General features: G+C 31.0%; 1 protein-coding gene across 4 annotated transcripts in view; it reads right to left on the bottom strand.

The window, feature by feature from the left end:
* Positions 1-13,066, bottom strand: part of Fas1 (fasciclin 1) — a 232,970-nt gene that overhangs the window by 4,628 nt on the left and 215,276 nt on the right. The window contains exons 8-12 of one of the 4 annotated variants that reach the window (XM_071587389.1): positions 7,300-7,542; positions 3,163-3,383; positions 2,925-3,087; positions 2,019-2,157; positions 955-978 (exon numbers count right to left, since the gene is read on the bottom strand). In XM_071587389.1, the coding sequence (XP_071443490.1) occupies positions 955-978; positions 2,019-2,157; positions 2,925-3,087; positions 3,163-3,383; positions 7,300-7,542 (790 nt within the window). The remainder of the gene's footprint in view (positions 1-954; positions 979-2,018; positions 2,158-2,924; positions 3,088-3,162; positions 3,384-7,299; positions 7,543-13,066) is intronic. The other 3 variants (XM_071587390.1, XM_071587391.1, XM_071587392.1) reach the window with 3 other exon arrangements.

Here is a 13,066-nt window from a genome sequence, read left to right as displayed (position 1 = left end):
CTTCAATAGCTGAATAAATAATTTAAGAAAATAAATATTTACTATATGTTCTGTAACCAGAAAGGAATGATGGCATTATTAAAGGATTGTAAATTGAACATCTAATATTTCTTTGGCTAATTTCTTAAAAAACTGAAAAAGATACTTCTATTAAAATAAAAATGGAACCACTGGTTATCAATTTTAGCATTGCAAAGTAAGTACATACTTTGAATGTAGCATATTCATCATTTAACATACATCATGCATTCACAGGAAGGTATTTTCATGCTTTTGTTGTTAGTCGGCATGCAACTCTGGTTAACAACAGGGTATGCCTGAACACGTTAGTTTCATCACATAAAAATGAAAGTAAATAAATAGGTTATGACACAACTACATAAAAAATTTTTCCACGCCAGAGAATCTTTTTTTTTCCTCCAGCTTTAAAATTGTGTGCAGAGCCAGCTTAGGGCATAAGTGAATGGTTCATAAACACCCAGTAAATATTTTTAGGGCCCAAAACAGGCATTAATGCATGGAAAGAGAAATTTAAAATGAAGATTTTTTTAAACAGGGTGCAGAAATATTTATTACCACTACATTCACATTTTCACCTTGAGCTAGCCCTGACTGTGTGCAACAAAAGGTTTGAATTTAACTCACAAAGGGCACATAAGAAATGCATCTTGGACAAGGGGTTTAAGCATTGATTGGTCAATGTGTTTAATGGAATCAAATTTATTAAAACAAAAATAATAGAAGCAATGAGACAAATTCAACTTTAAATTTGACATGGTGACACTTTAATTAGGTTCACTATGATATTTGAAATGCAATTGGAAGCTCTAAGTGAAGGTCATAAAAAAAGAGTAATGGATGAGACACACTGACCACTCTTCACACTACTGAATTTTCTACTACACCGGGTGGAATGAATGGTGCCTGAAACTGCCATGAAATTGACCTACTTACCCGAGCCATTTGTCTCAGCTCCATCTGTCACAATAAACAGAAAGTGAATTTGAATATCTAAATTTTTATTTCAGTTGAATGAGAGTCAAATCCTTCTCCTTGGGATTTTATTATTTCTCTCTCCCTTCTCTCAATGAGTTAATGAGTGCAAATAATGATTTATGGGTGCATGCAGGTAACTTATCATATCTAAAATTGCTGATATTACCTATTTACTGAAAATCTTATTCTGGCATTTCAAACTGGCTTTTAATTATCTTAAACTATACAGCTTTTAACAGTGGGCCAAGGGTGGTAATGTATGAATGGCATGCGACAGACTCTGGATTTTAATTTAGACTCATAAATTTTTAATATGAATTCTGTTTATAAAATTTTTGGTGCAATGAATTTAATCCATACCGGTATAACTTATTATATTACAGTTGTTATGTTTATATGTTTAAATTTGAAAGAAACCACATGCTATTTGATCCATTTAGTGTTAGAATTATTTTACTACAGTGATACCACTTTTGGGTATAGTTTACCAGAGAATTGAATAGAGTCTTCATTTGTAAATTTTAAACATTTATCAATAATAGGGGCTCTCATGTTCTTCCAAAAGGGTTGCTAGTATTATTATTGACTCTTCAGGAGTATAAATCATAAAATCAGGCTTATATAGAACTAAATGCATGGTCTTGTTCTAAAGGAAGAACACTTCTATTCTTGGGTAACATGAGAGATTAAACTCTCTGATGAAAAAGTTGACTATAATGGGTAACCAGAAGGATCGACTTTGTTAAACACAATGATTTTTCCTAGTGTTTACTAATGTCTAAGCAACAAGCAAAATGCATGGCCCAATGCATTTCTTAACCTGCCATTTGTGGCATGTATAGTGTTTAGTTACTACCTTATATACTTACGATTGGGACTGAATTGGGGTGTATTAAAGGCACCAGACTTAAAAATAACATTAACACAGAGAAGACAGAAGTATATTTGATAAAATAACACTCACTGATTGATTAAAAAAAACCAAATAGTGAGAAATAACTTTCAAAACCTAAGCCACTCACTTTTGTCAATTTCTTTCACTCGTATTTTCAAGACATCTCTCACTGTAGGTAAAATCACTGTACTGTTGGCAATATTCTTCAAATCGGCCATGTTGTAAGCATGGTCAACCACTAAATGCCTTTCAAGGATTTGCTTCACCTGTTTAGAGAAAATAGTTCAATTAGCATTCTTATCAATATTATATTTGATATTAGATTTTAATTTAAATGATTATTTAGAGTTATTAGACAATGATTATACATAATAATAATTAGATAATGATTTAGAGTCATCAAAGACTTGTTATAAATCATCTGAATTGGAGACTGATTTTATTGCTTGGGCTTGTTACAGTTTATTATAAAAAACACTTAAGAACTAAACTTTTAATTTATCATTTAAGTATAAATTGCATAAAAGCAGATTATATATTGTAAAATATCACGCTTTACCTAATGCTTGACTACCAATGAGGGAGGGTCATAGTTCATGTAAAGCCCCTAATGTAGATGGATATCAATAAAATGGAAAGATTTCACCATCAAATTTAATGCAAGTTAATTAAACCCCTATAGCCCATAATAAGAGGAAAAAAGAAGGGTCCATTTTGCAATACAGTATTCATTACATCAAACTAGGAAAATAAAGATTGAAAAATTTCACTGATGCATAGTATTAACACAAAAATTCCATTTAAAAAGAAAGTAATTTCTGTTATTAGAATTATGGTGGCTTACAATAATTTTACATTGAATTGATAGCAATGTGATTCTCATTTGTAATTTGCAAAAATAATTGAACCAGACCATTAAACATTTCTATTCAGAATTTTTCCATGGAGTGGTACTAATTCTTACAATGCAATCTAGTTTCTATCCCCTCTTTTTCCATAACATTCATATAAGTTGGGTGTTTTTTCCACTTACATGGTAGCTAAATTCCTTCATGAAGAGCTTCTTGTGAGCTGATGGTGAAAGGATCTCTGCTTTATCCCAAGCACTATCCCGTGGCACAAAATAAGTAAACCTCTTCCGAGTGTCGTTCAGTTGCTCATTAAAGCGTTCTTGTTGTCCCAAATTAAAAGTTTTGCTGTAATAATAAAATCTTATCATATATGCTCCCTCAAGATACATAGATGCCCAATTCAATTCCAAGTCAACTTACTTTAACATTGGGTCAGTTGCTAACTTTTGGTAAACAGTGGTATATGGCACTCCTAGGACTCGGTCAATAATATGCACAATGCCATTAGTTGCTGCAATATTTGGTTGAATAACAGTAGCATTGACACCACCCCCTTCTACTGTGAGAGTCACATTGTTCTCATTTGTCAGGATGTTGAAGTATAGGTTTTTCCTGTCTGCCGCTGTTTCAACCTGAAATAACTGGATGCAAAATTTGATCGATTTTAAACATTGACATGCAGTACCATATTACAGATGCATGCTTAACATCAACATGCTAAAATCAAAATGCATACTATTCATTGCACTACTGCATTCAGTGTCATTCTTTACACCTGTGTCCCAATTATACAGCTATAATAGTAATAATTGTAATCCTAATTTTTCTTTTTAGAACCCAATTTGAATGAAATTAATGAATTATTAATTGAAAATAATCATTTATGAATATCGAATGGAGAGTCTGGAACATGTATGATTTTATTCCAATACTTTCTACATTATTCTTCAGTTATGATTTGTCATTACTCAACATCAGTGTGGTCTAAGCTGAAGATACAAAGTAAGAACACTGCAAAACTTTCTGAAAGCTGAGAATTCTAGAAATATTTGTTAAAATCCAACAATTGTCAATTAATTTTGCTTAAATAGAGTATATCTGAATTAACTTATTTTACCAGCCTTAAAGTTTTTCAAAGAGCCTTCCATGAAAATACATTCTTATGTTATTAATTACTTAATTATTTTTTATATTAAATTGCATCACTATTTATTTATGAATAACATAAAAAATTGTTTTGGCAAGGCTTTGGAGAACTATAATTTAATTTCCTAATGTGTATCCTAGAATTCATCCAATCATTAACACATGATAGTCAATTTGGTTTTATTAAAGTGATGTGATTGATTGCTTGTGAATCATTAATTGTATTGTTTCAGTTAAAGATTGCTTTAGAGTCAAATAGATGTTATTTTGGGACAAAAACACAGCTAATCTGCTAATGTTATTTCAATTTGTTACTTCAAATGCAGAGTATGTAAACAAACATAATTTCAATGTATTGAAGGCAGATAGATTGAATCCTGATTGGTAGAAATTGTAACAGTGCTGTAATATTTTTTTTCTTTTTATAATAAAAAAAAACTTTTTGGTTACTTTTGCTTTTAAAAATTATTTTATGTGATGTGATGCTAATGATAAGTATTTATGATACATATAAATATCTGCATTCCTATCGAGTTTATCTTATACCAGAGTAAAGGTTAGTAAGACTATGGATTTTGAAATGTCCAGCAGTATCAATGAAATTTGATTTGACTGGAAGTGAAATACAAGCATAATAAAAAGACCTCATTTAGAGTTATTAAGTTCTTTTAGAATTATTAAGTTCTTCTATTAACATTTCTGTTTAAAATGATGCTACATACATTGATTTGTGAATTTTGCATGCCGCTGGGATTAGTACTAGATGAGCTCCAATTGAACCTATCAAACCAACCTTTGGGTTGATTACTAATGGTTTATACAAATTTACTCCTCTTCAAACCTAAACCTTCAAACATCAAAATGGTATCTCACTCCAAATAGATAGCAACCATTCAATCTGCTAAAATCATATCATTTAAACAAATTATTTTTCTTACATATATTATGGAATCAAAAGTTTCCTAAAAAAAATGAGTGGTACCATTTTCAGGATGATCAGAGGATTTATATTCTCATATTTTTTTGCTTGATCTTGGGTCATGAAATTGTCGAGGCAAAGATAAGTAGTATGGCAGAAAATTCTTTATCCAGGCCAGTAGTGGGAATTGTATTGTTTCTTCTCCCAAAGTGCTTAACCTTGGGAGTAAAGAACATGTTACAAAATGCCTGCATACACCACATTCCTTTCCTGTCCTCTATTGAACATCTTAGCTATAGTCTCTGCCTATCTTTTTATCCTGCTTTCACTGATTGCTTTCTGCTCTGCTTTCTTCTTCCCTCACATGTGCTGTGCGTGTATTCCTGAGGCCACTAATGACCTCCATTCAATGTATTTTAATGAGCATCATAGAACCAATACATTTAGAATCTTTAACCAATATCATGTTGCCTATTTGAGGGATTTAAAAAAGTACAGTTCTATCTTTCAGCAGGGTGTGGTTTTTTTCAGCAAGAGAGCAAATATATTTATGATATGGAAGCCATTTGCTGGTGAGGACTGCTCAATAAGTCAGAGCATAAAGATCACTTTGGGAGAGCAGGTGACTGATGCCTCATCACTAGCCTAAACAATGAAGCTTTTACCTTAAAAATTAATGTTTCCCTGGTTACTTTTGTGGTCCAAGTTTGGGTACAAACAACTGAGAGTTTATATTGATTTCTTCTGTAAAATTTTTTATTCCATCATAGCTGCCAGTCCACAAGTACAAGCTGGGCCACTTTCACTTAAATTCCACTATTTGTGAAATTAATTTGCAAGCTAATATTTTTTGAGTGGATTTATTAACTTAGGAATATTAGCAGTTATGAGAATGTGAGTTTGTAACTGAAGAAATAAATATCAACCACCAATACCGATGATGTAAGAATTATAGTGGAACTATAATGAAACTTCCTATTAACCTCTTAGGTTCAGTATTATTTATTAGGCTACAAAAGTGAAAGGAAGGAGAAATTATTTCATGAATTGTGTTAACAAAACATTGGCCATTTGTTTCACATTTATTGGTGTTGCCATTTTATTCAGGTTTAATTATTCATGACTTTATAAATTGCATAATTAAAAAGCCTTTAAATAGTCCTATAGACATCCTTATTTGAGATCCATAGAAATTTCAGAATTAGGCCATCATGTGCTGAATAAATTGAACCGAGGGTTGGAAGTTTAAGTATTAGACATTATTTGATTTCTCCCTCAATGAGAGCATTGTTTCCTTTCCGTATAAGATCATTTGTTGATGATATTTTGGAAATTTAATGCTTCATTAAAGATACTCCTAGTGCAGTAGGCCATTAATGTTTAACCACCTGATTGTACAGAGCCTTCTGTCAAAGCAGTAGGGAGAGGGCTGGATGGAGTTGGAGGTGAAGAAAAGGTGCATGAGAAAGATTGGTTTTGAATCTTAGGACTGTGAATTACTATACAAAAATATTGCTGCACATATAGAAGGTAATGTAAGCATGTGCACTATAGCTTGCATAACGAGCAACTGGGAGCCAAGAGGTTTAATCAAGGCTCCTTTTATTAAGAGTGAATTTATCCTCACACTTTACCTTTACCCTTATCCTTGCCTTATTCTAAAAAAACCCACACATTTAACGGCAAAGATGACCTCACCATCCGTGAGCTTGATTAAATAAATAGCTATGTCTACTGCAAGCTACTTATTGCTAACAGAATATATGCTAACATTTGCATTACTACTACTACTGTTGCTTCTATAAATACTACTACTATTAACACTGCTACTACTACTCTGGTATACTTATTTTTGTATGTACCACATTGATAAACCATCACACCATTTAGCCCCTCCATTTCATTGTAACATTTTAATGTAGTCGATTTGCTTACATAGACTAGGAAAAGGTAATTGAATGGTGCAATGCAATAGCAGTGACTCCCAATCATAGCAAACCTAAATCTCCCTTTTATGATAGATACTGTGTAACATCCCCTTGTTTAAAATAAATGAGACACATATCAAAGTGTTAAGGATGGGAAAACTATATGCATGGCTGATCGAATTGCTTCCTCATAAGATGCTATTAATTAATACTCTCCCAATAATAGAAGGAAGAAAATAAATGAAAACACTGCATTGTTTTACTGCTGACAATTTAGAGGGTTCTCTTATGCATTACCTATTACACTTGTTACTAGGATGCCTAGAAAATAATGTCATTGAGCACCCAAATAAATGGATAAGGACCAAATTATAGGCTATCAATGAGGTTCAAACATAAAATGTCATATACCTCTTCTACCATAACTACTGTTTTGAATTTTAAAACTAAGTATATTGTTTGCATTCCTGAATTTTAACACTGAATACTATACAAAAATAATATTACTTTATATTTGGAATGGCTAATATACTCTGCTCCATATTTACTTAAGACTTTACTTACTTGCTTCATGCTGTTATCCTTAATTCTTTCCAATGGTAGGAGTTCTTCAACTAGATGTAAATTCAAAATCTCTCTCAATTTCTCTCTGTTTTGGATTAGGTTATTCAGATTTGAATTATTTAATGCTGTATTCGATGGAGCAAACAGAGTCAATGCTTTCACCTTTGTGATTCTGGTCATGAACTCACTTCCATAGTTCATGATGATTTCATAAAACTTATACAAAGGGCCATCTACATTCTCCTAAAAAAAAGTATGTCATATAAATATTAGTAAATGAAATTTAGCACATTTATAGATCATAAAAATACTCTAATACACTACCATGTATCACAAAATTTGTTAATTTAGATGTCTAAATTACTTGTGAAAATTAAGCACTGAACTTATAGCTAGATTCTAGGTTTTAGGAAATTATATATTTTTATAGATTGGATCAAAGCAGCATGGAAACATTTTGTGAAAGTAAATAGGATTACTTACTTATTCATATGATTAGTTCATAATATTTCACTCCATGCTGTGTGGGAGTAATGCTATTTTTAATGATTCAAAAAATAATTTTCAGAGTATTGCATGTAAAATAATCATAGTCTGTCATTAAAATTATTTTGAAAGGCATCCTGATTTCATCCAAACACATGGCATACAAGAAAAATTGCATCTTTACACAACAAAGGATAATATTTACCTAATAATTACAATTTTCTATTTGGCAAACCTGTTAAAATATAAGCTATATTATCTCGTAAGAGTTTCAATGAAATTCATATATTCTGGGTATTTGTGTAACACTATTTTATTTTCAACTATACTGAAAAAGGCTTTGAATAGGCATGTATGCAGTATAGGAATTCTCTGTGAAGGTTTCAGTGATATGATCCTGTTGAAAATCTGTCTTCCAGGTATTCCTCCAAATAGGTCCAAATTGGTGTGACAAAAGTATTACTGTTGCCCCAGCTGGAACAACAGTTTTTCAGTGGTGTTGCAGTTGGTACCTTCAGGTCATCTGACCTGAGGACACTGACCACAGCACTGGTAAATTTTCTATTCCAGCAATTTGGACCTATGTGGAGGAGAACTGAGAAGACACTTTTCTTAAATGGTTTCACCATGCGTATTGCTATCTTCTGGCAACTGTTTCACCAATGTTACAGCTGCCATTTTCAGTGGACAGATGCCAGCCTGAATCCCTCAACCTGAAGACACCAGCTGTAACATGGGTAAAACTGTTTTCCACAGAAAGCACCACACGTTGTGTAATCCGGAAGCATGCAGCCTTCAAAAGCTTCATGGCGAGAGGACCTTTGCACCATTAAAGTAGGCATGTCTAAAATAGTAAATCTAAAGTTTAAGGTCCTAATATCCATAATTATTAGTGGGTAAGGATATTTTAAATTGAATACATAAATATGTTGTATGATAAGACTTATTTTAGAAACAATAAGTTCACAGCTAAAATTCCTCTGGCACTTGAATATAAATGTGTCCTCTCTAAAATATCTTGGTGATCCCCACAGCTTTGAAATGAAAATGCATGAAAGTAGGTGGATATCATTAATCCTTCTATTTCTACTTTGATGGGAAAAATACCTTCGTACTGTACATATCTTATCTTGGCTTCATAAATATGCATTCCACAAAGAAATTGTCTTTGAATTTAGAGTTAGGTGTTGGAGAGTTGAAAAATGATTGGTGATCTTATTAACTAAATACTGAATTAGACAGGTGAAACTGAATAATTAAGCCATCAGTGAGGAATCCATATATTATTCCAATTATGAAAAAAAACAACAAAAATCAATTAAATGAAAGAAAAATTGAATACATATTAACATCCAGATCCCAGTATAAATCCACAAGTTAGGACATTTGTTAAATAAAATTGCCTTGTTTTACATGAAATTATGTCAGCTAACATGTATATTTGTACAATATATAATGTAAAATATTATGCATGTATTTTAGCATTCTGAGATTCTTTGAACTCGGGAAATAAGCTGGATGATAACTTTCAAGATCAAAGAGAATTAATCTCAAGAAAATCTCATTTTTTATGAAAGTTGATCACAAATGATGTCATCAAAATTATCTCAATGTTATAGGTTATTAAATTAATTTTATTTTAATGGGACATATCGGAAAAGAGAGAAAAACTGAATATTCTTGAACTTGCCATTGACGTATTTTCATTTGTACTTTGTTTAGAAAGGTAAACTGTTTACGGCTAATGGAGTTTTACATTCATTCAATATTACTAGCCGTAAGAGCTCATTTCTATCAATACATTGATGTATTGACGACATTTAATATGGTTGTACGATTTTTCAAAATGAATAAAGTATTATTATTATTATCCACATATTTTTCTTTATTTGATGCATCTAATGCATAACTATTTAATGCAAAGCATCAAAATTCAAAATTTCCTTCTATTTTGGTCACCTACTATTTGAAGTGTTCTGTTGCATACTTTCTGTAAATGAACTCCTTAACATGTTATTGTTCCTTATGTTGGAGTAGTCTCTTTAAAATGCTATTTTCTTTTTTAAAAAAAAGCAAATGAGACATTAGGTATTTTAATTTGTCGTTCCTTCAAGATGAATCATTATTTACCTATCATGAATTATTATATTAATAGGCATGTTTCATTATCTATTTGGAGTGAAGTTTTCCATTTGTGTAAGTATATCTACACATCAATTAGGTAAATAATTAAAATCATATAGTTTCATATACATCAGAAGGTAATTTATGATCAGTGAATAATACAAGTGAATATGTATTGTAGGATAAGATAAGGTTATTCCAAAAATCTCTCCGGAAAGTGAGGGTTGTCTTATAGGAATTATATATAGACATATTCTTAAGATATGAGTACATGAAAATATTTTGAATTAATATATCTATTATTGGGACTGCTTCATATTTGAGACTAATTTACATTCAGGGTTGAGTGTTTTATGCTTAATAATCTCTGTTTCTCTGATAATTAGTTGGAATAACTCATTTCAACTTGTAACTCACAATTGATTGTGAGTCTAACTTTCACCAAAGACATAGCACATATAAATCAATTAGCAACACACAAATTGTATTTTATGATTGGGTCATCTTAAAACTCTTCACTGAGTTTCCTTTTGAATTCATGATACACATGTTTTTTAATGTGAAATGTAAAATTGCGCTGGGTGGTTCTTGAAAAGTGGATAATTTCAAAACCACTGTATTAACTGAATTAACTTTTTCCTTTTGACTTCTCCACTTTACTTGTAGACAACACCCATCATAACATATATTGTGCTATGGATGAAGAAATATTGTAATTATTTCATTTTCTCATAAGCTTGGGTCATGAATAGTCACGCTAAAATTAAATATCGATTTCAAAATTATCCAAATGGAAAAGCATTCTTCTCTCTCCAGTAATAGGGGTCCAGCATACAAAGAATTGTATTTGTACCAGAAAATATATTTAATTTCAAAATAAACACATAATAGTAAATTACAATAGTGTAATAATTTGGCAAGTATACACATATATGTGCCCCAATCAAAAATCAATTATATTTTTGACCTGAAGTCATTATAAGAAAAATGCATATTTAAACATATAAAAAGAAAGAAGACTTTTCCTCTCCTGTGATTTTTTATGGATGTTATGAATCAGAGACAATCATTTATTGCAATTTCTCCCCTTTAAACAATATATTATTATATATAAATATAAGCAGTGAATATCTTGAATGACCTTATCTATTGATTAGCCTAATTTTGCATTAGGTCCCCAGTTTTCTATGAAACTAAAAGAATATCATTTATCATGCAAAAAGAATTTAACACAAAATGCATTTATTATTTTAACTATTTGAATTATGTATATTTATCATGCAATTGTGATTTAACCTTCCATGAACCGTCACCAAGAAGGTTTCAGTATATAAAGTAAAGCATTGTTACATTTTTTGGAATATATAGTAGGGCACATATTTTTTTAATTCATTTCATGTCGAAATTCTTGGTTGAAGAAAAATTAAAAGCTATTCTCCACCTATTCAAAAAATAGGGTTCTTCTTTTGTTTCAACCTCTTCTGAATTATAAATTATCACAGTGAGAGTTATATCTCTTAAAATATGTTATTTTAGCCTAAATTTATTCTTTTTTCAAATATGACTTATGATGCTACTGTATATGATATTTGCTGTTATAGGATTTATAACAAGTATAATATTGTTATTTTAAAAGCATGATGGTGATTATGGCAGAGATGCATGAGGCACTGATGTTTGATGATAGACATTCATGTTTTAGTTTTGAAGTACACCCTCAACCATGATGAATTATGAATTTAAATAATAAGGATGATGGCTAGGATTATTGTTACAGGCACCAATGACTTTCTGATTAAAAGTTATCTGAACTCTTGCAGTATATTCCAGGGAAGATACTACAAATTATGGATGAGACAGATCAATTCAGAATGAAAAAGAAAAGCAACCACTAAAAGTAACTAACTACCGGTGGCACCCATTGTTATCATAAAAAAATGCAACAATGCTGCTTGGAAATCCTAAAAATTACTACAATTTACTGCAAATGCATATCTATAGTAACAAAACACATTTCATATAAGCAGTTATGAGTATATGAAAGTGTTTTATTATTGCATACACAGGAAGTTATTTTTGAACTGCATAGAGTAACATGTTATAAATAAGAACACTGCCATGTTAATGAAACCTGAAAGAATAGAGATATTCAAATTTATTTAGTAAGGCATTAATTCTACAATATTTAAGTATTTTCAGATTTTAAAACTACATGAAGTTAGGGATGGGGTCAGAAATCCTCACACAATTATTCTTCAGTTTCTCACTCCTTCCTTTGAGTTAGTGAGCTTCAGCTGAATTTAATAGTGTACTTTGCCGAAAGAATAACAATAGTTTTCCTAACGAAAGAAAATTGTGATTTCTAAAATAATACACAAATGCATACTACAGTTTTCTCTGAAAGAAAGAAAAGTATCTTCAACTACACAGCAAGAATTTTAAACAAAGCCTCCAATTAAAAGGAATGCAGGCCAAGAAGTGGACTGGTCTAATAGGGTAGGGAGTTCTGGACCCCATTTGAACAGAAAAAATTTGTTCTCAGTACTTACAATGCCCTATTCAGACCATGCAGTCCCAAGACATGCAAAGCAAGGAAAGGAAAAAAATACATTAATTACATGATTTATTCCATTTAGAAAGTCCAAATGTTTCATTATTTATGTCAGTGTGAGATTCATTTCAATGCTTGTTTAATCACCATGAATTGTTGCAAACTTAATGTAAAAGTATACTGCAGAACTGAATTGTACCCAAATTTCTCCAGTTGGAGACTAACTAAAATCACCTTCAATATAAACTTTAAAAAAATAAATACAATGCAATGACAACTATGAGATAAAGTTATGAAGGTATTTGTAAATCAATTATAGTATGAAAATGTGAATAATTACCCATACATGATAGTAAAATGCTTCTAATACAAACTACCATGCAAAGCAATCTATTCATAAAATTACAAGACAAAAGCAACATGCAATTCACAATAGCATTTACCACAAAGCCACATATAATCAATTTGAAAATGAATTAGAAGCTTTCTATATCTACAAGTCCAGAAATCCCATACAAAATTACCTGATGCTGCTTGAATAGACTAAAAAGGATACACAATGAAAGGAAGACATTTACAATTTTGACTTTGGAAAACATTGTTTTC

Source organism: Hetaerina americana, unplaced genomic scaffold, assembly GCF_022747635.1.
Source record: "Hetaerina americana unplaced genomic scaffold, ioHetAmer1.1.p SCAF_3, whole genome shotgun sequence".
Lineage (NCBI taxonomy): Eukaryota > Metazoa > Arthropoda > Insecta > Odonata > Calopterygidae > Hetaerina > Hetaerina americana.
Note: the sequence above shows the minus strand (reverse complement) of the source record. Positions and strands in the feature narration are given on the sequence as shown.